At 44.1% G+C, this 26,831-nt stretch overlaps 1 protein-coding gene across 4 annotated transcripts in view; it reads left to right on the forward strand.

The window, feature by feature from the left end:
* Positions 1 to 26,831, forward strand: part of ST5 (suppression of tumorigenicity 5) — a 222,252-nt gene that overhangs the window by 187,567 nt on the left and 7,854 nt on the right. For all 4 annotated transcript variants that reach the window (XM_014954839.1, XM_014954837.1, XM_014954840.1 and 1 more), the window contains 3 exons: positions 563 to 640; positions 4,888 to 5,028; positions 8,585 to 8,733. In XM_014954839.1, the coding sequence (XP_014810325.1) occupies positions 563 to 640; positions 4,888 to 5,028; positions 8,585 to 8,733 (368 nt within the window). The remainder of the gene's footprint in view (positions 1 to 562; positions 641 to 4,887; positions 5,029 to 8,584; positions 8,734 to 26,831) is intronic.

A 26,831-nucleotide genomic window follows, 5' to 3' on the forward strand; every position in this document is an offset into this window, starting at 1 on the left:
TTGGGAGAGGTGGGTAGGATGCGCGTCATTGACTCATACTTGCCACTGTTTAAGTTATTTAAGAGTTTCATGCCTTAATCTGAGGAAGTTAATGATTTAGCTCATGCAGCTTGCCTTTGTTTAGGTCTATGAGCTTGCTTGCTGTAAGTTGAGCTATCTTTGAGCATCATGGAGTGAGTGGAGAACTAAAGCCATCATAACCTACCTCAGCATTGTAGTTGTGGCCCCACTCCTTGTGCTGCAGCAGGAGCAGAGGACAATGACAGCACAGCCATGAGTTACAGTCATAGTTAAATGTGCTTTTATGGCTGCAAGCTGGAGTGGTATTGGAATACAGCTCCAATGCACTGTGATTTCCAAAGTGGATAAGCACTATTTATGCTTTTTAGTTTCCTGTCTTATGGAGGAAATATGATGCTTTTCCAAGATTAGCTATTTTGCTGGAGAAACGGATAGCGAAAAGATGTCACATGATGGCCAACTGTGTGATCAGAGAGAGAAGTGTATTTCCTTATGACTGCAAATTAATATGTAATTTCAATCTCCTTTTAACTGTTATCAGCCAAGTGGAAAAGGCCCACGCCTACCTGAAGTTTATTGTGTCATCAGCCGTCTGGGATGCTTTGACTTATTTTCCAAGGTAAGAAGACTTTTTTCAATATCGCTTTTTAATTTGATTGTTTACTGAGACACATCCGCAGCTATGAACCAGACAAGAAGAATTTCTTCCTTTGATGGGAGATAACTGTATTTTACAGTTGCTGTTTTGGATATTCCATCCCTATTATTGGGTTCATCAAAGAATGTTTTATTACTTCTGTGACTGAGGCAGAACTTGATTCAAAAAACATCTGGGTGTCTGTATGATCTGGCTGTCTGAAGTTTTTTCCATTGTTTTCTAAAGCTCTTCTGTGCTGAGCTGTAATTCTTGGCATTCACAGTTTGAATGATGGGCCAGGACCACTTTTACTCCAATACCCCGTGGAATGATGAAGTTAAGAAAAAAGATTATCTGATAAGTGAATTCTATATGTTTAACTCTCTTGACATGCTTTTTACCCCTGGAGGCTAGGAAAGTATGGATAATCTTTTATTGGCCTCCACGTATTGAATCCAAAGCTGCATTATCTGCTGGTGTGGGTTACCTAGGTAATGCATTTCTTGACACAAGAGTTTCAAGACAATAAGCAGGGCATTGCAGCTCAACTGAGAGATTGACCAGAAACAGTTAACTGCCAGTCAGCTCCAGAGCCACAAGCATTCTTCTTTTGTGAGACAACATGTTATTAAAATTAACTATTAATAACGTTTCTGATTGATGAACATTTGAAATATCTCTCTGGCTGCCAATTTAGGACCTCCTGAGAGACCATCCTGCAAAATCCAGTGAGCACCTCAGAGTATCATGTAGGATTTGTTGGGGATTTGTAGAGAACAACGAGATACCAAATGTCAAATGGTTGCCTTCCCCTTTGCCAATTTTGATACAGTGTTCATAGAAATGTTGTTTTAATTTGCCAGAGAATTTAACTTCAGATATGGGAAATCTCACAGAACTTACACAGATTTTTCTTGCTCATTCATCTAGAATGAAGTTGAAAAGAACATGCAAATCATTGATGTTAATAAAAATCATAGAATTTATATTGTTCATATGATCTAATAATCAGACAGAATGTTATCTTCAAAGCAGGTTTCAAACTTTTCTAGATACAAGATTTGTGTTAAAGTTTTGTGAAGAAAAACAATTGGGTTGCAATTTTTAATTGCAATTCTGCTTCTGCTGTCATTCATAAAGCTCTGAACTCAAGGTTTTATAACAGTGTCTCTTAGACATAATATGTATCTAAATAGATATCTGTGAGTGAAGCAGAATGCCTTGTTCTGGGAGGATAACACAGCTCACCAAGGTCATGGTATGGAGAGGTGTTATGAGGCTTTTTGTTTGCTTTTATGCTATTTTCTAATTTTGATAGTGAACTAATTTTTAAAGGAGAATTTGGGAGAGGGGAAAAAAGACAATAGAAAAAAAGAAAAGAAAATTACAGGGAAGGCCATTGAGTCATTGCACCAAAATTGCAATTAATCTGCTTTCCCGGTTCGATCTGTAACTTGAAAAATAAAGCATCTGATCATCCAGCCAAAGTGAATCCAAGGTTGGTGGGTGAGTGTAATTTCACTGGCTTCAGCAGCTGTTAAATGAAGGAGAAAGAGTTTGAGCCTTAGTGTCCCTGTTGGTTTTGAAGACAGATGTGGTGTGGGTGGAGACAGAAGTTCTTGAAAAGTGAGAGAGTCTCTTTTTCCGGCCTGGTAAGAGGAGCTGGGGCTGTCTTAATGGACAAATCCAGTGAAAGAGAGGAAAATGGTCAGGATGGTGCACTTTGCCAAATGAGTCAAAACAGGGAACAGTTGTCTTCACAGAAAAATGTGAGTGGTGAAAGACCATGAGATACTAAACCTTGGATATTATTTATCAGAAAAGCAAAAAGAGTCCTCTGTTTTAAAATATTTATAATCTTGTTTCTGATAGACTGCATTATTTTCGTCTTCCTCAAAGCCTTTTATGCTCGTTGCTGTAATACCTACTGCTAAGACAGACTTGAGAACCAGATATCTTTACTTCCAGCTTTCCATACTTTAACTCCAGCAACATAAAGCATCGCATAGTGACTGCAGAAAAGCCCCCGGAGGGCTGTGCTGCCATCCAGCGAGACTTGGACAGGCTGGAGGGCTGGGCAAGGAAGAACCTCATGAGGTTCAACAGGGAAAAGTGTAGGGTCCTGCACCTGGGGAAGAAGAATGTCAGGTACCAGTACAGGTTAGGGGTGGACCTGCTAGAGGCAACTTCTGAAGAGAAAGATCTAGGGGTCCTGGTGGACAGTAAAATGACAATGAGCAAGCAGTGTGCTCTTGTGGCCTGGAAGGCCAATGGTATCTTGGGTTGCATAGGGAAGAGTGTAGCCAGCAGGTCAAGGGAGGTCATTCTCCCCCTCTGCTCTGCACTGGTGAGGCCACAACTGGAATCCTGTGTCCAGTTATGGGCTCCCCAGTTCAAGAGGGACAGGGAACTACTGGAAAGAGTCCAGCGAAGGGCAACAAAGATGATTCAAGGATTGGAGCATCTCCCTTATGAGGAGAGACTGAGAGAGCTGGGACTCTTTAGTCTGGAGAAGAGAAGGCTGAGGGGAGACCTTATCAATGCCTACAAGTATCTCAAGGGAGGGTTGAAGGAGGAGGGAGCCAGACTCTTTTCAGTGGTTCCCAGTGAGAGGACGAGGGGCAACGGGCACAAGTTGGAACAGAAGAGGTTCCACTTGAATATGAGGAGAAACTTCTTCACGGTGAGGGTGACAGAGCCCTGGAACAGGCTGCCCAGGGAGGGTGTGGAGTCCCCTTCCTTGGAGATTTTCAAGACCCACCTGGATGCTCCTGAGTAACATGCTCTGACAAGCTCTGGGCAATCCTGCTTCAGCAGGGGAGTTGGACTAGATGATCTCTATGGTCCCTTCCAACTCTGAAATTCAGTGAAATTCAGTGAAAAGGACATGGGTGTTGGTCACATTACAACTGCATGCTCTCAGTGTGCAGGAGCACGAAGGGACCCAGGACATAGCCTTGGTTCATTACTACTTCCCATGTGGGCAGCTGATTCGTTTGGTGAGAATAGCTGTTGGGCTGCAAATTATATCAAGAATGAAATTCATGTCATCATTATCATCATCTGCCACTTCCATGGGCTGGAATGCAAGCTATGTGCATTGGGTCAGCTTTGCTTTGGTTAGTTTGCTTCACTGTGTTGCAAGAAGGAACGGGAAACTGTGTACCAGTGTGTGCCTCTGCTGGCATTGGTGTCACTAGCTATGGTTTTAAGTCACCAGCTTGTGCTTAAGTATCTTTTAATGTTCTGTTTCAGTGAAAAGCATTTCCAAGAGAAACATGGGAAAATGCCTGGCTCAGACCCACTAGCTCTTGTATGGCCTTTTGCTCTTGAGTAGTGGTTAAAAGATCACCAAGGTCAAACCACTGACTGCTTTGAAGCTTGCTTGCTCGTCGTCTTTACGTTTATCATCTATATGGTCTGTCTAATGTGGGAAAACTTAGCTTATGTTGGCCCATGTGACCAAAGAGAGAGGAAAATTATAAGTCCTCTCTATCTGTAAGAAGTTCCATCTGCTTATTTCAAAACTAGATTGCCTGCTCTGTGTCGTGTCAAACAGAAAATGACCTTAATGCAGGCACCCAGTGTAAACAGCTGGGCATGCTTCATCAGGCTGCTCACAGCTGGCTCCAGCTCAGCACAGACTGCAACGTGACTGCTACTGCCAAGACCAGGACCCTTCCAGGAGCTCTTTCCTGGTGGACCTCTGCTGGTATCATAGTGTGGCAAGATTGCTTTTCTTGCTGGCCTTTTTCCTATCCTCCCAGGTGAAATGGAAGAGATGCCCAGGGCAGAAGAAAGTGCTTCTCCGTAATACAAATTTCAAGATGTACCACTGAGATGTGATGCTGACCTGGTCTTTGGTCATGGGTTTCATCTTGTTCTTTCTCTCCTTCAGCTCACCCTGTTGTTCAGGCAAAATCCTGACAATACAGATCCCTTTTGCCATGCTGAGTCTTCTTTCTCCTTTCCAGACTTATTATTTCTTCCTTGTCTCTGTATTAACTGCATTCACAAAGAAGCTCCATTTTGTAACCGGAAAATGTATCATTTTTAGAGTATGATTGAATCCTGTAACTTTAATGGTAGTGGAGAAATGCATGGCAGAGGGGAATTAAACTTAGATCTGCCATGTGTTTAGGCACATGTGGGTCAAAAGATGCTTCAAAACTGTATGTGGTGCTGACATGTTCTCTCTCTTTCTCTCTTGCGTGTTACTAATGGTTCAGATCCTGGATGAGGTTGAAAGGAGAAGGGGGATATCTGCTGCCTTGGTTTATCCATTTATGAGGAGTCTGATGGAATCTCCTTTTCCTGCACCTGGAAAGACAATCAAAGTCAAAACCTTTCTGCCTGGAGCTGGAAACGAGGTAAAAAGCAACCGCAAACATTAAAAGTCAAAGCCTCCCCCCCTCACCACTCAATATCAAACAGCAAAAGGAGAACAAGAGGAGACATATGGATACTGCAAGGCATGTGAGGTGGCACACCCTCAGAATGAGCAGTGCAGGAGCTGCACCAGTCTAATGGTGGTTTCCATTGATGGTTATAAGCCAATTTATCGTTATATATTTCTTATTTTATATTTATTTGTAAGTTGAGTTTAAGGAAAAAATCACAAACACCACAAATGTCCTGGCTGGTGTAGTTATCAGAACTACAGTGCTGCTGGGCTTTATCATAGTGATAACAAGCAAGTCTAAGTTACCCATGCTGACTGTACTTAAACAGTTCAGCAGCCAGTTGTTAGTGCAAACCTCATTACTGCTGGTCCTGGCCTTGGTAGGAGGAGTGACCAGCAGCATTTAAATGGCTCTTTTTGGCAATAAATATCCTTCAACTGGCCCTCAAAGAAATAGTCTGTATTGGAAAAGCATGCCATATGAAAGGTTTTGCGTGTGTGTGTGCACACATATAATAGATTTCATTTCCTTTTATTACTGGCTCAAGTAGCTAGAAGCCTAGCTTTATACAATGAAGGCCTTACTGGAAAATGGTAGTAATGGTGCCTTGCTTAAAAAGTTTTTTGTAACTTGAGGCTTGCTAGCCATTTGTTGTTTCAAATTCTGTTCTCTACATGTCTTTATGTAAGTCTACAGTAGGTCCACTCCGAGTGGGCAAGCATATAGACAAAATACATTACTGCAGACAGGAATAGAATTTGGCCCAGTTAGTGAAATCAGAAAAAAAAAATCGCTGTAGGTTTATTTTACACTCTTGAGGGTTAGTTTTACAGTGCTATTAGTATTTTTACATTGAATCATATTTTCTCCAACTGTATTGCCACTGACTTCAGTGGAGCGGGCCTGTAATGTCACTTGGTATGGAATGTAAGGCTTTCCTTGTATAAGTGACTTGCAAGGCATGTTTAAATCACATGTGTTTTCTTCTGGAGAAGCAAAGGAAAATTAAAAGGCTGATTGGCATAACAGTGGTAAGATCTGATAATGCTTTTTTGATGTGAAAGTATCTGGGAGCCATAGATCTGCAGCTTCTCTATCCTCTGCTCAAGCTTCTGAACTCTCCCAGAGAAAAACATTGAGATAATTCCAAACAAACAAACAACTCTCTTCTGGCTGAGCTTTGCTCTCTGTTATGCTAGTACAAACTCGTTATTTAAATGGAATGCGCTGGCTTGATTAGGAACAGAATCTTGTCCTTCCATTGTGGCTCCTCTGGCCTAAACAAAGACGATGATTAATTGGGAAGTAGACAGTGTATTTCTTTGTGATGAGCAGACTGAAGCAGCAAGCTTTGCCGCCAAGGCAACAGAAAACATCCATGGCATTTGTGAAAGCTGCCGTAACTTGCATCGCATCCTACCCCGCAGCAAGATTTTAGTGTTGGAAGCTTTGTAGTAAAACCAGCTCCTCATGATTTGGCACCTAAACGTGGATTGAGCCTGCAACCCCAATGCTAAGGAGTGGAAGCAGGCTCCTTTACTGAACGTGGGACAGGGGTGGGCAGGCAGTGGTTCCTGAGAAGGTATTCATGGTGCACCATCACTCCACAGTTGGGTTCTTACTGCTGCTTGAGGCAACAGCTGAGTGATGGGTTTATAATCCTCTGACACCATAATGTTTCTGTATTTCAGACTTCAAAAAAATCTTATCTGTACACGAATACTCTTCTAGCAGTGACTTTCTTTTTAGTCCGGTGTTGCTGGTCACAAACAATATTACAAGTACACTGGTAGGGACTGGATTTGTTTCCAGCATCCCGTGATCTTGCTGCTGATCATATCCTTAAACCAGTGTGTTTGTGAGGGATTTTGTAAGGGCTGCTCAAGTGAACAATACGATACAGTATGGTCCTGGAATGTGGTGTCACGTGCATGAAAACATAAAAGTGGTCTAAAGCAATAAAGCGATGGTGATTTTTGGACATATGGAAAGAAGGAGATGTATATGTGTTCCTGTTAATATGTCTTTAGAGATTTCAACACAGCTTCAAGTTGGCCAAATTTTCCCCTTTCCCTTCTGTTTCCTCAAATTCCTCAGTAGTTCATCATTTGCTGTCTTGCACTTCATATTTTTCTACCTCTGTTACTCTCTTCTCCGTGTTATTTTTCCCTCTTCTTTTTTCTGTCCTCCACCTTCAAGTTCCACATCTGTCAATTGCAGAGTAAAAGGAAGATATAATAAAGAAATCAAGCAAAAGGCATTTGAGAAAAGGAAGGAGAGGGCCTGAGGTCATGGATGAAGTCTGAAAATTAGACTTTAAAGGGATGTCACAAGTCACCATCTAAGACCTTGTCCTGACTCCCCAGTTAAGTATATATATGTATATATTTTTATGACCAAAAAAAAAGGCTTTAAACATTATCTTGTGAATTATGCATCACAGAAGAGTGAAAATGAAGTAAATTTGGTTTAAAATTTGCCCAGCCTTCAAGTTCAGTCCCTGGCTCCTATCTAGATGTGAATTTGAATTGCTAGCCGAGTTTATAACCAAATTACCTTGTCTTTATGGCTGTTTTAACCCTGTAAGCTTCCAGCTCCAGTGTTTCCAGTTTGTTACTGGCTTCATATTGTTGACTCAGCCAAGCTTTACATCTCTGACAGGGTGTGTAGAAGGAAGAATTAATGCTTCCCTTGGAAATGACAGCACATTTAATGCTCATAACTGTATTCTGGGAAGAAGAGTGACTTGATAGTGAATAGTGTAATACACCATTTCTCTGGAGTGCTGTGCCTGCAGCCTCGGTTTACAAAAGAGGCTGGGTGTCGTTCTCCACCAGCAGAAGTAGGGAGGTGATTGTGCCCCTGTACTCAGCACTGGTGAGGCCACACCTCGAGTGTTGTGTCCAGTTTTGGGCACCTCAAGACAAGAGAGATCTTGAGGTGCTGGAGCGAGTGCAGAGGAGGGCAACGAAGCTGGTGAGGGGGCTGGAAAACAAATCGTATGAGGAGCGGCTGAGGGAGTTGGGACTGTTTAGTGTGAGGAAGAGGAGGCTGAGGGGAGACCTCATCACTCTCTACAACTACTTGAAAGGACACTGTAGAGAGGTTGGTGCTGGTCTCTTCTCACAGGTAATTAATGACAGAACGAGAGGGAACGGCTTCAAGCTCCAACAGGGTGGGTTTAGATTGAACATTAGGAAGGAATTTTTCACAGAGAGAGTGGTCGGGCATTGGAACAGGCTGCCCAGGGAGGGGGTGGAGTCACCATCCCTGGCTGTGTTTAAGGGATGTTTAGATGGGGTACTGAGGGATATGGTGTAGGGGAGGACTTTGTAGAGTAGGGTAGATGGTTGGACTCGATGATCCCAAGGGTCTCTTCCAACCTGAATGATTCTATGATTCTCTGTCCTGTCACCAGACAAGCACAGAGCAGTGCTGGAGGGCCCGGGCTGGGGTGCTGAGCACCCCTGAGGCTGTCAGCCCTGACCAGTGATGCTGACTGATGTCTGTTGGATGTGTTCAGGTCATTGAGCTGCGGCGGCCCATGGACTCACGCCTGGAACATGTGGACTTTGAATGCCTTTTCAAGTGCCTCAGCGTTCGTCAGATCATCAGGATCTTTGCTTCTCTCCTGTTGGAGCGACGAGTGATTTTTGTAGCAGATAAGCTCAGGTAAGTGGCAAAGGGACCTGAACTACACGTTCAGGACAGTGCTCTCTCTGGATAAAAAAAGCTTTATGAAACCTCTGGAATGGTTGTCAGGTGTGAGGATCCTCTCACTGTATGTTTAAATAATTTTTACATCAATGGAAGATGTTTGCATCAGGTGGGGCACACGTTCGCTAGCGGTCACTAGCTATGGGCCACTTGTTCTATCTTACTTTCCTGTCTGTAACATGGTGATATCAATAGTCATCTGCTTCATAGTCAGCAAATGTCTGCACAGCATTTTGAAGCAGTATAGTCCTAGCAATATTGCACTTCAGGTTTTGGAGCAAAGTACTCATAAACAGTAGCAGAGATTGTTGCTGAGGTGCTTCGCCGTGTGGCCATGCAGAGCCCGGCAGAGAAACGGGGTGCTGAGTGTTCACCTGGTTTGCTCCACGCAGCACAGAGCATTTACAATGGGGCTAAGTTTAAAACCCTGCACTACCAAACCCATGCAGTGGAAGTGTTAAGAGTGTTAAAAATCACAGAATCACAGAATCTTCTAGGTTGGAAGGGACCTTAAAGATCATCTTGTCCAACCGTCAACCTGACTGACAAAAACAGACACCCACACAACAAACAAGGAGCATCATCACTAAACCAGACCTCCCAGCACTACATCAACCTGTCTTTTGAACACCTCCAGGGATGGGGCCTCAACCACCTCCCTGGGCAGCCCATTCCAATGCCTGAGAACCCTTTCAGTGAAAAAATTTTTCCTAATATCCAGCCTGAACCTGCTGTTACGGTCCAACCCAACTAGTTAGTATATTTTTCCTGGTGCTCACGTGACCTGAAAACATTTCCTTTCCAAAGCTCTGTCTTGGGGGACTTGCTACATCCTTTCAACATACCTCTTACTTCCCTGCTCTTTGATTGCAGTCTCTCCTTGGCTCCCCTGAGGCATGAACTCACCCCAAGGTTTAAGGAGTGTGAGCAACAGCTCACAACTCCTCATGGGCTTTACCAAGGAAATGGGGGATGTGTGTACACTTCACCCTTGCCCTGCAGCAAAGAATCATCCCTTTCTTAGCTGCTTGTGTAAACCATATAGAAAAGTGTGGACATTGTTAAAGAAGATGTTCTTCACTGTGGCATGATAAATAATAAAAGATGGCAAATAAAAATCGAGACCGTAATTTATTAGACTCGGAAACATCCAGCATCATTTAAAAGGATACAAAAGACTGTATGGGTGGTTAAAAACACAGATGGATCTACCCAAACAAACTCTGTTAAACACTTTATCAGCCCCGACCTTCTCTGAATGACCGCCAGAAATAATAGCTGCACTTAGTGGCCGCCAGTGTATATAATAGCAAAAATACTTTGCATAGTAAAAGCTTTACAACCTTTAGGGGAGAATTCCTTAAAGCTGCAGACCCTTCTCAGGTTATAAAGTTACTTCCTCAGCAGTCTTTTTTGTTGTCTAGAAAAACAGGAACATTTTATTTCATCTCTTCCCTTGTCAGTAACCCTTAGTTTGAATGACCATTTGGGATGACTTAATTTCACATAAACTCCTGTTGAGAATTGTGTAGCTGGTCCAGGGTTTCTGCAGTACTTTAGTAGATACGTGAGTCACACTATGAATATTGGGGCAGGTGGCTTTTGAAAATAATGTTGGCATGCTCCTTCTGACACTTTTTCTACAGCGTGCTTAATGACATCATTCTGTCTGTTTCTATTTCACTGTTCATTTAGCAGAATTAGTGGCACCCACAAGTCTGACTGTAACTCAGAACGGCACAGGTCCGTGTCCCTTCAAATGGCACAATGGTTTGAGTGGAAGATCACAGAAATAGTACATAGAAAATGTCCTATTGGGCTGTGCTGTGCTGCTACCAACTGTTGCTGGAGTTCTGAGTTACACCTTTGTTGCTGCTACCAGCTGTTGCTGGAGTTCTGAGTTACACCTTTGTGATGTTATCCTGGTTTGGCAAAGCACCCCATGCCTTCATCCGTTGACTACGGGCAGTGTGTTGTGAGAATGGCTTGCTTCTGGGCACTGTTCAGAGCAAAGAAGAAGCAATTAAACCTACTTTTGACAGGCTTAAGGCAGCTTGGCTTAGAAAAAGGGTCATGTTGCTGATGCTGAGGGCTCATGGTAACCCAGGACTTCATGAGGTAACCAAGGTTTTATACACATTGCCAGCCTGACTGGAAGCTAACAGTTCAGGCCTTTCTCCTGGTAGCTGCCTAGTCCTCAGAGCAGAGGATAAAGACTCCTGCTTACAGGCTCTGCTCTCCCTTTTGGCAAACAGAAATAGGGTACCAGGACCTGGTCTAGTTGGGGGTGTCCCTGCTGACTGCGGGGAGGTCGGACTAGATGACCTTTGGAGGTCCCTTCCGGCCTGGGCAACTCTATGACTCTATGACTATGACCAACAGGAACCAGAAATGATAAAGATACCTTTTGGCAAACACCTATCCAAACATTGCGCTCTCCTTCAAAAACTGTTCTCCAGTGAAAGGTTGTTTCTTCAGTGAGACCAGCCATTCAGCTGGGGACTGTTAGCATGTACTTTGAGAGGAGGAAGGATTCAGATGGATCCAAGAGGCTTGTGAGGTTTTGTGGTTGCTCCTGTGAGAAGGGACAGAACCTTTCTTACAAAAAGGTTTCTATTCATATACTTTTTTATATTCGCATGTACCCTTTATTATATACATACATTTTGTTTTGTTTAAAAAGAGTATGACAAAATCTGATGCGGTAGATAAGGCCTTGGAGTAAGACTTGTGAATCCTGAGCTCTCCTCTGAACCCTCTGACCTGCTGTGTGACACATGCTGAAAATGCAGCTCCTCTTTCTTATCTTTTATCTGGTCTGTCTGGGATCCTAAGTGCTGCAGGACAGAGGCTGCTTCTTGCTGTGTGTATGCACGCAGCTCTCCTTGAGACAGCGTGGCTGCTCTCAGCATGGGGATCTAGGAGGTACCATAAAATAGAAACTAATAATGAGTCCTTTGACAGAGGCCTGGAGAAAGTGACAGTGGATTTAATTTCAATCCTTACTCAGGTTTTCATGGTTTAAACGGGGATGAAGTCTAAAATGAAACACTCTGGCTTTGAGCTAATAACTGTCTGTCTTGGAATTTTTGCCTTGTCTGATGTGAATTTTGTTTATGGGCATCACAGCTGAAACTGAAGAAGTTTACCACTAATGTGGAAAAAAAAAAAAAAAAAGTGAAATATCCTACAGGTCCAGTCTGTGGGCCCAAAGAACGAGAGCAGGAAATTAAAAAGATTTTACAAGGGTTTGATTTCTGCGTGTACCCAAAAAATAGCTTAGAAATAAATGATGTTGAGGTTTAGGCTTCAAACAATAAGATGCAATGGGCTTTTGTGGCTGCCTGTTTTAACAGGTCTCCAAGCAACAAATTATTTCACACATTATACAAGTTTGGGAAAGTCACGCCTAGTGAAGTGAGATTCATTCAATAAATTGTTATTTATGGTTCTTATAGCGCCCAGAATGTGAAAATTTATAGTCCTTGATCTTTGCGCAGAAGAAGTTGCCATTTTTCAACACAGAAAGTGATGCTACCAGCAATGAGGAAACAGTAGTAAAGTTCTGAATGACAGGACTGTCAGGTTGCCTTGGTTAGATATGTGCAGGTAGGTTTGGGGTTTTTTTTCCAAGAAGTTATTTTCCAGCTTGAAATTGAAGGAATAAATCCCTGTGACTATTTGCTTATCTTCAAAAATGAATTTGAATCTGCCAGTGACCTTTCAGTATTTTGCTTTCCATGAACAGTCAAGAAGACAACAGAGAAATAAAGCTAAGAGTAGAGAAACTCCAAATAATAATAATAACAACTCAGAAAGAGGTGAATTAAAGCTCCAATTCCTTAAATATCTGCTGAAGGAACAACAGAGATGGTATGTCCCATCCCAGTTCCAATCCCTTTCCCAGCTGGGAGCCCCTGTTTACATTCCCAGCCTTCTGCCTGTTCACCCCAAAACTGCAACAATCCCATGACTGCCATCTGCAAAGGGAGAGCTGCTCTGCTGCAGTCCTCTGGGGTTTGAAAGGCTGGGCAGCAGATGCAAAATCAGAGGGTTCTGGGGCTCGAGGAACGTTGGTGTTGCTGCAGGCCCAAAGGTAGCAACAGAAAATAAATAGAAAGCAAACATTGGAAGAAAAATATTGCTCTGCTTGTTTTAGTTTTATGCTGGAGAAACAAATTTGTGAGCATGTTTGCTGAGGAGGTGATGTATCCATGCCTGTGAGAACAGGCTCTTTGCCTTTTCCCCTGAATGTTTGGAGAGGGGGGAAGGAAGGCCTTGGGCACCTCAGTGTCCCTTTGTTACAGCTGCATTTTTTTATAAACAAAAAACACTCTTGTAATTCAGTATATTGTGAAGGACTCTGAGCATATTTTGTTTCCATTTTACGTGCGAGTCCAGTTGAATGCCAGCTGGAGTCAGTGGGAATGTTTGGATGAGGATTGTCTTTTGCTGTGAGCCTAAATCTTAGATAGTCCTTTCAGTGGCCATTCTGAAGCTTTAGGGGCTGTGAAAGGCTTCTACAGCGTCCCTGCTCTTGTAAAAGACAAAATAACTTTTCATTGTTGAGAATTTTGTTTTTATATGAGATATTTCAGCTACTTCTCGGTGAAGCAGGAGCATGGGCCTCAAAGAAAATAATCTCTGTTGACAGCAATGTGTTTTATGCTCCTAAACCATCTAGACAAGCTTGGAAATGTACCCCAAGGTGAAGGTGGGCCGGGTGTTTCTTTAAGTGGCAGTGCCAGCTCAGGAAGTCCTCCCTCCTGCTCCCCTTGTTTGCTCCTGCCCAATGTCCTACGTCACGCTCTCCCTCACCCAGGAGCCTGTGCTGGCCCTGTCGCAGTAGGAGCTACTCATTTTGCAGAGTTTCTCCAAACCAGGTGGGTCCCTTGGCCAGGTCACACCAGGAGCTCCTGTCTGGGGCTGAGGTGGGCAGGAGCATTGGGATGGGCACACTTCAGGGTGCTGTTGCCACAGGAAGGTGCCTGTCATGCACCATCCCTAGGTGTGAGCCAGCTGAATTTACAGTAGCTCATGAGTTACTGTAAATTAATGAATAAACCCATGAGTTTTTACTCATGTGTGAGGGAGCTCTGAGGGAATGAGGCTGAGGCAGTGCTGGAGGACAGTGAACTTCAGCTCAGCTAAAGCTCCTGCAAATCAGTGTCTTCCTCCCTTAGGGATAGCCCCAGGTGACTTCATCTTCCCAAGGAGAGTTTTTCCCCACCATTTTTCTCTGTCTCTCTGCCAACATGGACCAGCAGTCCTTCACTTGGTGTTCTGCAGGACCCCTGAAACCCTCCTCTGCAGTGGTCACCCCATGAAGCCAAGCCTGTTGCAAGCAGAACCTATGAGGTGGGAAGACTTCATCCTGTTAAGGACAAAAAACTTTTATCCTGTTAAGGACAAAAAACCTCCCTACCCCTCCCCAAAGTATTTTGGACTGCCAGGAGGAATATGTCTTCTAGCACAACTGTGAAAAGTCGAGGCAGATCCCAGACCTGACCAAAGGTTATGGGCTCCAGACAGAAACACTGACTAATGCAGGACAGAAGCATAAAAATGTAAATAGTGGGGGAAGTCATCCCACAGGCATGTCTCTGTTAACTTTGTGGAGCAAAAGGGGAGCTTGTGTTCAAGGGCAAAGGCTTTCTGAGCAAACAATGGCATTTCCCTAATCTCATGGACAGAGACAACCTGGGGCTGCCCGTGTTACGCCTGTTAGCTCAAGTTAAATACGCAAATTTAAACAGGAGATCAGTGGAAATGGTTTAGTAGTAAGAGTAAACTGTTCCTCAGCCCTGTAACAAGGTTAAGCGGAAAAGAAAAAGTAGCTAAACTTTTGGGCAGATTACTGAAGAGAAAGCTCATTTCCTATTTCCTTATTGTTTATTTTTTGTTAGAAAAAGTAGGATATCATTCGTACAAACTAATCACAGCGATGACAGGCCTGACCAGGACCACCTGCTGCCTGGGAATGCTCCTTTCCAGTAGTCTGCCATATTGTAACACCTGTAAAATCTGCCAACCTGCAGTTTAAAAGGTAAAAATGCGTGTGTTTAGGACAAAGAGAGAAAGTGTGCTCTGTAAACAGACAGTGAGCTTTGGCCAGTAACAAAGATTTCTTTTGTCACAAGAACCTCCATAAAAAAAAGGTGAGAGAAATTTGGTGACAAACACGTGCCAGAAACCAGGTTGTAAGGAAGAATTCACTGTTGCTAGTCTCTAACTGTACCATTTCTGAGCACAGGCTATAGGAGACACATCTGGCACAGCCCTATATTGAGCTCTATAGCTATTTTTTTGTCTTAGGGAAAACTATTTTTAGTTATCAGCTCTGCATTGAAGAAGGAGATGTTTAGAGACGCAAGCTACTGTACTTGTGGAATGTGTAATAGCTCCCAAATCTTCTGTCTAAACCCAGGAGAAATATGGATGGCTGACATTTCTTCTGGTATTTTTTTTATACAAAGATCTTGAATTGCTTTCTTAATACAGTCAGGATTATTATGCTTGTCTGGTCTGACATGCTGAACAGAAGCTAGAGAATTTCTTCCACTAATTTCTGCAGTGGAAGGAATGAGCCCTTGTATAATTATCCAATATGTATCATGCCTAGTAGACAGAATTTATTCTACAGCAAAAACATCCATTTCTCATGGAAGTAACCAGAGAGTTTCCATTTTGTCCAGTGAGAGCTGGATCAGCCCCCACTAAGGAGTGATTTGGAACCTGCAGACCACCCCTGCTTTACTGAAGGGACAACAGCTTGCAGCTCCCTTTGTTTTTTATAAAAGAAGCATCCTATAGTGGTTGTCTGAGTCTCTGTTACCTACCCTGCATTGTGGGCCTTTGGTTTATCTCACTCTGCTTGCTCTATGAAGCATCACTCCGTAGAAACATAGATACTTTAAAAAAACCTTAAACCTTCTATAACATAAGGTATTCAATGTGATGTGAAATTGGTGGTTTGGGGTAATTAGCAGAGTTGTCTCTCGAGATTTTTGAAAGATATTTTGCACTTTATTCTCCTCTCTCAAGAGATATTTACATTTTGTACCACTTTGTTTACATTTTTCTGGGACTCAGATTGTGCGATGGCTGATGCCGACAGAGGAGCTATACGTGGACAGTCAGAAAATGTGTGTCAGGCAGAAAAGACAGACCAAGAAACAAAATGAACTTTCAAGTCTCTGGCTTGTTTAAGATTCTGTAGTCACAGAGAAAAGCTGTGGTAGAGCTTGTATGGTTTTCCTTTTCCTCCTTTCCTTCTGCCCTCCTGTCCAGTGGTATTTATTCGTGTTACTTCAGGCTTTGGCCAACGCTCTACAGTGGGAAAATATAATTTTTTCCCCTTGTGATTTGTGCAACAAAATTCTCTCTCCTTTCCCCTTCCCCGTGAAAGGGAATGGGATAAGAAGACGACCACTGCTAATGGGCATAATAACCATATGTCAGTAAGTTGCAATGTTTTCCTAACTCAGCCTTTAGCTCCCCGCAAGGGGATTTAGACAAATTCCCTCCCTTCAGCTTTTGAATGAGAAGGATTAGGGGGTGGAAGCTGTTCCTCTCTTCCTTTCTTACTACCTAGAAAAATTTTTCATCCTACTTTACAGATGTAGTGCAATGACTGGCTAAGAATGTGAAACGACCAGTGTGAACATTAACAGAACTGGTGGGAGCAAAGGTCCCAGTGTGGAAAGAGCAAGTAGTTAACACTCTGCTGGGCAACCTGGACCAGAACCCATTTTTTAAAGGATTTATGCTAAGAAACTGTCCTGCAGGAAGGTACTGGACAAACCTTTGTGACAACCTGACAAATCTTGGGCAGGTGGCTGATGTGCCAAAGCAATGACATTTTGCCAAAAGTCCCATTTTGTTGAGCTTTGTGGACAATATGGTTGAACACCAGTTGCTTGAAAAGCCAAATCCTCATTCTGCAGGGCATTTTGCATGTCTCTGTCTCCAGGGGCTTTCATGTGCCTTTGTTATGTACAAGTGCACGGGAGCAAAAATTATGTCTTTGTTAAAACCACATTCACCTTTAATCAACTTTTCTCTGCTTTCTTTTAAATTAAGTTCTTCAAAGCTATTTTCAGGGAGAGAGATCTCCTGACGGTGCATTCTCTGGCCTACAGCTCTTGGCTCTACGAGATGCAGCATTTATCTGTGCCATGAGCCAGGGTTGTGCTTTCCAAGTTATCTGTGGAACCTCAGACTGTCACTCAGACGTTACAGGAAGGTGGGAGCTGGATTCTGAAAACTCAGCTCTTAATGAAGTAAAATAATTTACTAATTTGTATAAAGTAATGATAGCTTTTGGAAATGTTCTCAAAATTTCTGTCTTCCAACGTCTGGATGGAAAAAAAAAACAAAACAAAACAAAAAGAAAGCTTCCTTTATAGTCTGTCTGGATGGAAAAAAAAAAAAAAACAACAAGAAGAAAGCTTCCTTTATAGTCAAAAGGAACCCTGCACTTCTTCTTTGAGAATATCCCCTAATGCTGTGTCATTATAAAAAATTGAAAATCTGAATTACTTTAACAGACTGACAAATCCAGTGGTTTTAAAATAGGCCGTAAATTGCAGTTGGGTGTAGATTGCTGCAGCAACCCTCCTGAATAACTACCTGGGCTGCCAGGAGCATCACGGGTAAATCTTTGGTCTCTTTGTTGTCATCTTAGAAAATACTAAAATTTAAGTTGCTTGCTCTTAGCACGTAACTTAGCACAGTGCCCAGTGTATCAAAATATCACCTGAAGTTATGTGACGTTCTCTGTTCTGGTATGATGGGACATTTATGGTGACAGAAAAGCTTTTCTGTTCATGTGCTTCTGAATAAATTTTCGTGGCAGAACTATGGAAAGATAGGCAAGCACCATGACAGACCCTCAGCCCTTCTTCTCTACGTTGCCTGGTGTCCTGGGGACATGTTCTGGTAATAGCAGTGAGGCTGCTGCTGCCGAGCTAAAGGGGATGTGGTCAAAGTATTGCTTATAGATTAAGCCCACTCAGTTTTATGTAAAATATGATAAGGAGGGACCAGAAATGGGGGACCAGAATGGGATGCCCCATCCCTGGAGGTGTTCAAGGCCAGGCTTGATGTGGCTTTGAGCAACCTGCTCTAGCGGCAGGTGTCCCTGCCCATGGCAGGGGGGTTGGGACTCAATGATCTTTGAGGTCCCTTCCAACCCGAACCGTTCTATGATTCTATGACACAGATGATGACACAAACTGTTGGGAAAGTCTTCTCCATGAATTGCACTTGTTGACATGGCAGCATGGCAAACCGTGGCTCCATGGATTAAAGCCAGAGAAAACAAGTCCAGAAACTGGGTTTTAACCACTGTGTTTATCATAAAAAACATCCTACTGGGAACCATCAGTAGCACAGAGAAATGGGTGCGTGAGATCTCTGTAACTCACTCGCTCAGTAGTCACTGGAATCTGTCCCAAAATTAATTGCATCACTGGTGCCCAGCTGATAAGGAACTGCAGCACTGCTCTCCCCAGACAGGTGAGGCCTTGTTGTGATTCCTTTATGAGAACTTTACAAGCTTGGCTTTTCTAAGACTGCACTGTAGAAACCACCAGATAAAACCTGAAGTGTGACTCATTTCTGCCAAAACAAGGTTTGGGTTTGGGTTGTTTTCATGGGGGGAAAAGAAACACCATTTGAAGGACGTGAGGGTTAAGTAGCTGTGCTCTATGAGTTGTAAGCATAGTTAAAGAGATTCTGCAAAGGATGGTAACTGATAATTGGGCTGATGTGATGTGGAAAATATGCGTTTCCTCCTCAGTCTGTGCCCCTCTCTCTTGTCAGTGTTATCGCTGAGGTCTTGTTTGCACTCCATGAGATATCACAAAGGCCATTTGCAGCAAAAGTGTCAGCATTCAAATCAGGGGAGCCACCATGACTTGACTCTGCCTTTCACCCGTGGCAAAAGCATGGTTAGGTTCCCACTTTTGGGCCACTTTTTGCTGTCATGTGAGGGAAGCCTGGCTTGGGAGGTGAGAAAGCAGAACCCTCTTCTGAGTCATGTGTGCAACCACTCCATCCTAAACGTCCTGTAGCTGCCTACATTTTCACAGATTTATCTGAAGGTCAAGTGAGGAGAGGTGCCTCAGCAGCAGCAGGAGAGTCCTCCTCCCTGCGTACCCTTACATGGAGGTGGGCCCTTTGCAGAGTGATTCTGCTGCAGGGAATTTTCAATCCAAGAGGTTGAAATCTAATTGTTTAATTAAAAAAAAGTAAATTACATTATTAACAGTTAATGCATATATTATTAATATATTAAAATTAAATTAAAATTATTTTATAGCTTTAAAAATTACAGTCTCTACTTCCAAACCACCTTATAAAGGCTTGAAGAATTCTCTGTAGTTTGCTTTACCCCTGAAGGGCTTCTAGAAAAGTAAAAAAAAATTATTCAAATTTCAGAAGCTGAAACATGCCTTGCTGATGAGAAAGGCTGACTTCACAGCCACAGCACTCTTTTCCACAGCAGTCAGGGCACTCACAGTTCAAAGGGGCTATCATGTCTTCTGTGAGTACTTGTAGGCTAATCTGATTAAAATAAAAAGTCTTTAAGGCTTCATTTCAGCAAAGTATTTGAGCACAATGGAAATAAATTAAGGCTGAAACTTGTGCTAAAATACTTGGCTGAATCAGAGCCGAAAACATTTTTCCTGCCCCCTCATGCTTTGTTTTAATTGGTGAAGCCAGGCAGGCATGAACTGACTCTAAATTCCTGCTGCTCTGTAATCATTAGAAATACTTTTTCTAATAGTGTCCTGATAAATTACTGTATTATAATTAATTTGAGTTGAACAGTAATAAGCTGAGCACGGATTCTGGTGTTTGTTTTGACCATAATCTTCTGTCTTTCACATACAGGTAAATATAACAGGGGTCTAACAATTTGGCCGCATGTGTGTGACGGAGATTTATCCGTGTCCATATCAAATTGTTTTCCCTGGTCTTTATGTCGTTCAGCCCAGCCATCCACTCTCTTGTCCTTTAGTTTTGCATCCCAGCCTGTTTGCCCTCAATTCGTGTTTCCTTTTCACCTGCTTGCCCAGGCTTATTTTCTCTTCCTCCCCTCCCAGTTCTGCCTCACAGGTCTTATTTTTAACCCTTTGCATTTAATTCACTCCCTTCCCTTCTCTTCCCTTCTCTTCCCTTCTCTTCCCTTCTCTTCCCTTCTCTTCCCTTCTCTTCCCTTCTCTTCCCTTCCTTCCCTTCTCTTTCCTTCCTTTCCTTCCTTTCCTTCTCTTCCCTTCCCTAGGGTTCCTTGCAGGATGAAGATGATCTTCATCTCCTAGATGAGCTTCCCCTTTGTCTGTGTAGCTCAGGGCTACAGTGGAAAGGAAGGTGCTTGAAATGTTGCTTAGTACAAACAATTTCTTCTGAATAAATTAGCAGGTAAATAACTCCCTTTTTAGTGCGCACAAAAATACTATTTTAAGATGGTTTCTGACATAACCAAATCAGAGTGAGTTTAGACATTACTGGTAGAAGTCCTTGGCACACCGGACACTCCCTCCTGCCAGCCTTCAAGTACTGGTCCCTAGAACATGCCACCCTTTCACAGAAAAGGGCAGCAAATATTTTTTATGTAACCAAATAACACATTTTTTTTAAATCTGGCATTGGAAGCAAACTGATGTGATGCCAAGGAAGGGGGCTGGATCCGCTGAGGCCTCTTCACACCTGAATTACTATATGATTCTATATAATTTCACCTGAAATTGGAAAGCAAAATAGCTATCCAGAGGCAGACACACAAGTTTAAAACTTCAGTGAAAACGAGTTAAATTTTGAATTGCAGGCCCCTATCCTGCAGACGTGAACACACGGAGGTGGTCTTTCATCCCTGATCAGGGCTGATGATGTTACCCCTGTGTCACTGATGATGTTACCCCTGTGTCGAGGTTTATAGCTCCAGTGGCAAGACTGTCGCTCGCTCACTCCCCCCTCAGTGGGGGAACTGGGGAAAAAGTTGAAGAAAAAGGCAAAACTCGTGCCTTGAGATAAAGGCATTTTAACAGAACGAAGGAGAGAGGAAAACAACCACAATAATACTGATACAGAAATATACAAAACACAATGAATGTACCACCTCTCAGTGACCAGAACTCAGAAAAGCCCCAGCCTGCTCCCAGGTGTGGATTCCTACCCCTGCCCTGGCCAGTTCCCCCAGCTATAGGCTGAGCACGAACTCCCATGGAATCTAATACCCTTTGGGCCAGTTTGGGTCAGCCGTTTTGGCTGTGTCCTGTCCCAGCTCCTTGTGAAAATTAACCTTACCCCTGTTGGAGCCAGGACACCGTGACAGCTTCGCTTCTCCAAAAAAAATCTCAATTTCAGCTTCGCTTCGGTATTGGCAGAACTCAGAAAAGCCCCAGCCTGCTCCCAGGTGTGGATTCCTACCCCTGCCCTGGCCAGTTCCCCCAGCTATAGGCTGAGCACGAACTCCCATGGAATCTAATACCCTTTGGGCCAGTTTGGGTCACCCGTTTTGGCTGTGTCCTGTCCCAGCTCCTTGTGAAAATTAACCTTACCCCTGTTGGAGCCAGGACACCGTGACAGCTTCGCTTCTCAAAAAAAAATAATCTCAATTTCAGCTTCGCTTCGGTATTGGCTTACAAGAACAAAGGTATTTATTGCTTCGTGTTGTTCCTGCCGAGAAGGTTATCCCGTAGGCTTCCTACAGTCTTCTTCTGGCATGGCCTCCCCCCCAGCCCCTCTCTGCATCCGATGCTGTGCCCCTGAATGAGTCTGTTGTTCCTTGCACATTCCTGAGCTCGGGGCCGGGGCCCTGCAGTCAGATGGCTCCGCCGCCGCGCTCTCTTCTTCTCCAGCGAGCACTCACATGATTTTTATTTTGAAACGTTCACAGGGAATTTGTCCCCGCTAAGAAGCTGCAGAACCACATCATTTATTTGGTTTGAGTTGAAAGAGAGGAATTTTAAAGATATTTTCCCTTTTAAACGTCCTAGAGTGGTAACAGAGAAACAATCGGCAGTAATTTTCCATAGGAAGAAACGCTATCATGTCTGACAGTTTTACACTGACTAGAAAACTGGGTATGTCCTGCACCACTGTACCACAGACTTTCTTGAATTCTCATTTTATTCCTCCCTGCCCTATTGGGAGAGTAGTTGGTGGTATCTGGGTTAATGAAACGTGTCCTTACAGCACGGCAGCCCCAGGAGTGAGGCACAAGGCATGGATCTGGGGAGTTCCAGGGGCACACAGCCTCAGAAGCAGCATGCCTGGGGGCCAAGGGGGGTTACTGGAGATGAGCACCCGCACTGGGGAGCAGGGAGAAAGTGGTAACATCTCCCTGTTGTCATCCAGCTCTTCTGACAGCCTGAGGATCCTCAGGGGCTTGCTTTAAAAGTAGGAATGCTGATTACAGCAAGACAGCTGGAGTATGGAAACTGTCACTTACAATACTGGTATTTTTTCATTTATATCTTGTCCCTGATGCTGTTATTTAGTCTTATCCACCTGAAAAAAAGTGCTGCTATTATTTTTTTCTTATGCACGCAGAGAAACCTTTATTTTTCAGAGCTTAGGTGTGTACTGTATCTGGTGTAGCACAGTTCTGCCCCAAATTACTGCCTGCACAGCAATGCAATATGCACTCCGTCTCCCACCCAAACTGTAGCAGTCTGCTACAATTTTTACTTTTTTTTTTTTCTCTTTACTTGATGTTTTTCAAGCCTTCTGCTTTGTCCTTCCCTCTGCTTCTGCAGTCCGTGTGCGTTGCAGGGGAGATGGGCCGAATCTTTGGCCCTGTAGCCTTTTCCAGAGTCCTCTGCAATCCCCTCAGAGCGTTTAATCTTGCAGAGTTGTCACAGATTTCTCTCTTTCTCTCTCTCTGTCAGAGGCTGGAGTTAATCCAGGATTTGGGGAGTCACTGAAAGGTGTAGGAGGGAAGTGTTTGTGCTGTGCAGCTCATCAACGGCGCAAGGGCCGGTGCTCTCACAGAAAAGCATTGCTGTGGCCTGTGACGAGGCACGTGGGTGTGTAATACCCACCTGGGTCAAGGTATTACACCTGGGATGGACAGAGACTCCAGAGTCCAACCTCAAGTGGGAGGAAGCTCTCCTGAGCGGAGGAGAGGATGTGGGTCAGGGAGGCAGCTGGGTCACCGAGCCGTTGTGGGCTGGAGCACGTATGTGTTAACACAGCAGGTGAAAGAGATCAGCAAATGTGGACAGAGTAACACGATTAAACCACCAGGGAGAAATGAGAAACATGAAAAGGTTGTGGTTCCCAGTGAGAGGACAAGGGGCAACGGGCACATGGAACATATGAGGTTCCACTCAAATATGAGGAGAAACTTCTGAGGGTGACAGAGCCCTGGAACAGGCTGCCCAGGGAGGGTGTGGAGTCCCCTTCCTTGGAGATTTTCAAGATCCGCCTGGATGCTCCTGAGTAACATGCTCTAGCTCTAGGCAATCCTGCTTCAGCAGGGGAGTTGGACTAGATGATCTCTATGGTCCCTTCCAACTCTAAAAATTCAGTGGAATTCAGTGAAAAAGTAAACATGCCCAGTGGAAACACTTCTTTGTGAATTTACATTTTTTGGCTACATTTCACCATCTGAGGAAGCAGAGGGACCAGATTCTGAGCAGTCCCAGTCCTGTGCATGGTCCCAAGCATTGGCATAGCACGGAGTTGGCATCAGCCCTGGGGTGACAGAGCTGCTATTTGCCTTTGCCCCACATGTAGGGGGTTGTCCTCCCTCCTCTCCTGGCTGAGTAGTAAACATGCCCAGTGGAAACACTTCTTTGTGAATTTACATTTTTTGGCTACATTTCACCATCTGAGGAAGCAGAGGGACCAGATTCTGAGCAGTCCCAGTCCTGTGCATGGTCCCAAGCATTGGCATAGCACGGAGTTGGCATCAGCCCTGGGGTGACAGAGCTGCTATTTGCCTTTGCCCCACATGTAGGGGGTTGTCCTCCCTCCTCTCCTGGCTGAGTGAGCTCGGCTGTCCCTTGAGAGAGAAGGAGGAAGGGGAAGGGATATTCTCATCTTCCCCTTCAGTGCAAATGCTGGAATGACTGTGGAGGTACACGAGAGTAGCAAGGTAGGATCAGGGAGCCTGGCCAGCAGCTGGGTGGCTGTGCTAGGGGCTTAGTCCTGGCTTAGGAGATGCTCCATGTGTGAGCCTCCCTGGGGTCTGTGAGAAATTGTAGGTGGTAGAGGAGGAAGTGAGAAGGAATGTAACTTTGGCTATTGGTATAGAGAAAAAAGAGTTATCCAGTGTGTCTGTGAAGTATCATAGAATCATAGAATTGCCCAGGCCGGAAGGGACCTCCAAAGGCCATCTAGTCCCACCCCCCCGCAGTCAGCAGGGACACCCCCAACTAGACCAGGTTGCCCAGGGCCTCGTCGAGCCTCTCCTTGAATATTTCCGGGGATGGGGCCTCAACCACCTCCCTGGGCAACCTGTTCCAGTGCTCCACCACCCTCACAGTGAAGAACCCTCTCCTCATCTCCAGTCTAAATCTGTTCCCCTCCACCTTGAAGCCATTTCCCCTCGTCCTGTCACTGCAGGCCTTTCTAAACAGGCTCTCCCCAGCCTTCCTGTAGGCTCCCTTCAGGTACTGGAAGGCTGCTATGAGGTCTCCCCGGAGCCTCTTCTTCTCCAGGCTGAACAACCCCAGCTCCCTCAGCCTGTCCTCGTAGCAGAGGTGCTCCATCCCCCTGATCATCCTCGTGGCCCTCCTCTGGACCCTCTCCATCAGGTCCATGTCCTTCTTCTATTGAGGGCTCCGGCCCTGCACACAATACTCCAGGTGAGGTCTCACCAGAGCAGAGTAAAGTGGCAGAGTATTTCCAATGTGCTCAGTGTGTGTAACGAATGTGACTTTTAACATTTTGTGAGAGTTGGTGACTTGCAGTACTCAATGAGCCATGGTCCTCTGAAACAGACACATCCTGTGCTACCATCCCCATGGGCAGCGCTCCCCGCAGCCGGGGCTGTGTCCATTCACTGTCCAACAGCCACATGTGTTTCTCAGAATATGGTAATTGTGCTGTGATTAGATATTAATAACCTAGACTTGGGGTTATTTGTTGGTTGATCAAACCAGAAATTGATAGCAGACAGCCTCCTATCTAAAAGACAGTGAATGTTCTTGGTAAGTCACGTTAATTTGCTTTTGACGTGGGCCTAAACCACGTTCACAAGCAGTCCCCAAAATTCAGCTGAGTCACAGTAACGCCCGAAATTCCTGTGTCTTGGCCTTGCATCTCCACAGCCAAGTACACAACAAGGAGAAGTTTCTATGTGCTGTCATGAGAAAATGATTTGGATAACAAAATAGCCCAATGAAATTCCTGTGTCTTGGCCTTGCGTCTCCACGGCCAAGTACACAACAAGGAAAAGTTTCTGTGTTGTCATAAGAAAATGATTTGGATAACAAAATAGCCCAAAGGAAGATAAATAACTTTGAGCAGGAAAGAAGCATTGTTGTCTTTTATCTGTAACATGTTAAAAAAATAGTATCTCTTCTTCAAGAGAAATTGTGATCAAGAATGTCTCAATGAGACTATATTATCTCATATTGATACTTTCATGGGGACGAGATCAAACACTGAAGGTTCTTTTAATCTAGTGAATAAAAGGCACAGGAAGAACCAAAACTTGGGCAAATTCCAAATAATTTTTAGCAAGTTGATAACCACGGAAAAAAAATGGAAGGAGAAGTGGTGGATTGCCTGTGTTTGAAGTGAATGGAAACTGGGTGTTTTTCTGAAATTGTGCACTCATTTTGCTTTAGCAGAGGGCAAATTAATGGCATGAGTACAAGCTAATGGGATGGGTTTGGTGGTGTAGGCTGTGTAGTATGGCTAGAGAATAGCTATAAGTATCTGTATGGAAGAAAATTCCCTTATCCCACAAAACTTGCAAACACAGTCACCATTTCAGAGTGAATTACTGATGGTAGACTTACTCCACGTGTACAGTTACACGTGCATATGGGACAGCCTCAAAACCAGCTCTCTGAATTATCAAAACTGCCCTAGACTATTAAAAGTGAAAGTATTTTGAAGATCTTCATTTCTTTGACTGTTCCGTTGCTTTACTTTGTGCGCTTCACACACCTTAAAGAAAATAAATCATCTTGATCACGATGACTTTGGGACAACAATCTGCCCTTACTTCTTGCTTTTCATAAACAAGAACAGTGGGACAATGTGTGGGTTGTGCATCTTGAAAGGAAAAACTGGAGTGGACTTTGTTTCCCAGGATAGGGTTTTTTTTTTCTTTTTCAATGAATAATAACCTTCTCATGAATAATAACCTTTTAAAAGGATCTGAACCGTATTTTAGAGATTTAAAGCGGGGGTTGCCTGACATCCACCATCTCTGAATTTTACCTTAAGGAATGTATAATCCTCAGACTGAAGTGAAAGATGCGTATCCTTTCTAAATATGAATCTTTCAGCCAGGGAAGAGACACAGGGGCTTTGTCCAAGCAGGAGTTTGGTGACAGCATGGGGGACCCCCTCTGTGTGAGCAGTGTCCTCCTGGGAGGGAGGGCAGGGGGCGATTCTGGGGACTGAAAGTTTGGAGCAAAAGTTACAGAGGAGTCAGCTTGAGGTGTCTCACAAGGAAAGATTTTCCGAGGCTGAATTTGGAAACGCTGTGTGCACAGGCAGAGGGGCTGCCAAGGGGGACGCTGGCAGAGCAGAGCAGGGGGCTGCTGCAGGACATCCTCCCCCCGACGGTGGCTTTGCTGCCTTCAGCTGCTGCCTTGGCCCAGTCAGCTCCCAAAAAAGCTCTGGAAGAGAATCCAGTGTCCTGGGCCACAGCCCCAAGCCTCCCCTAGCGTGGGAATCGCACGCACAAGAGGATGCTGATTTACGTCACAGCGCCGCGTGTAAAACAAGGAGTTACAAAAGGGCATTCTATAGAAAGGAAAAAAAAAATACTAACTGAATATCAGAAGAATGTTTTGTTTTCCCGCTTTTAGCTTACCGGGGCTCCTTTTTTTAGTCGCTCAGCTAAGATGAGTGAATTT

This window comes from Calidris pugnax, unplaced genomic scaffold (genome assembly GCF_001431845.1).
Source record: "Calidris pugnax isolate Ruff unplaced genomic scaffold, ASM143184v1 scaffold186, whole genome shotgun sequence".
Classification (NCBI taxonomy): Eukaryota; Metazoa; Chordata; class Aves; order Charadriiformes; family Scolopacidae; genus Calidris; species Calidris pugnax.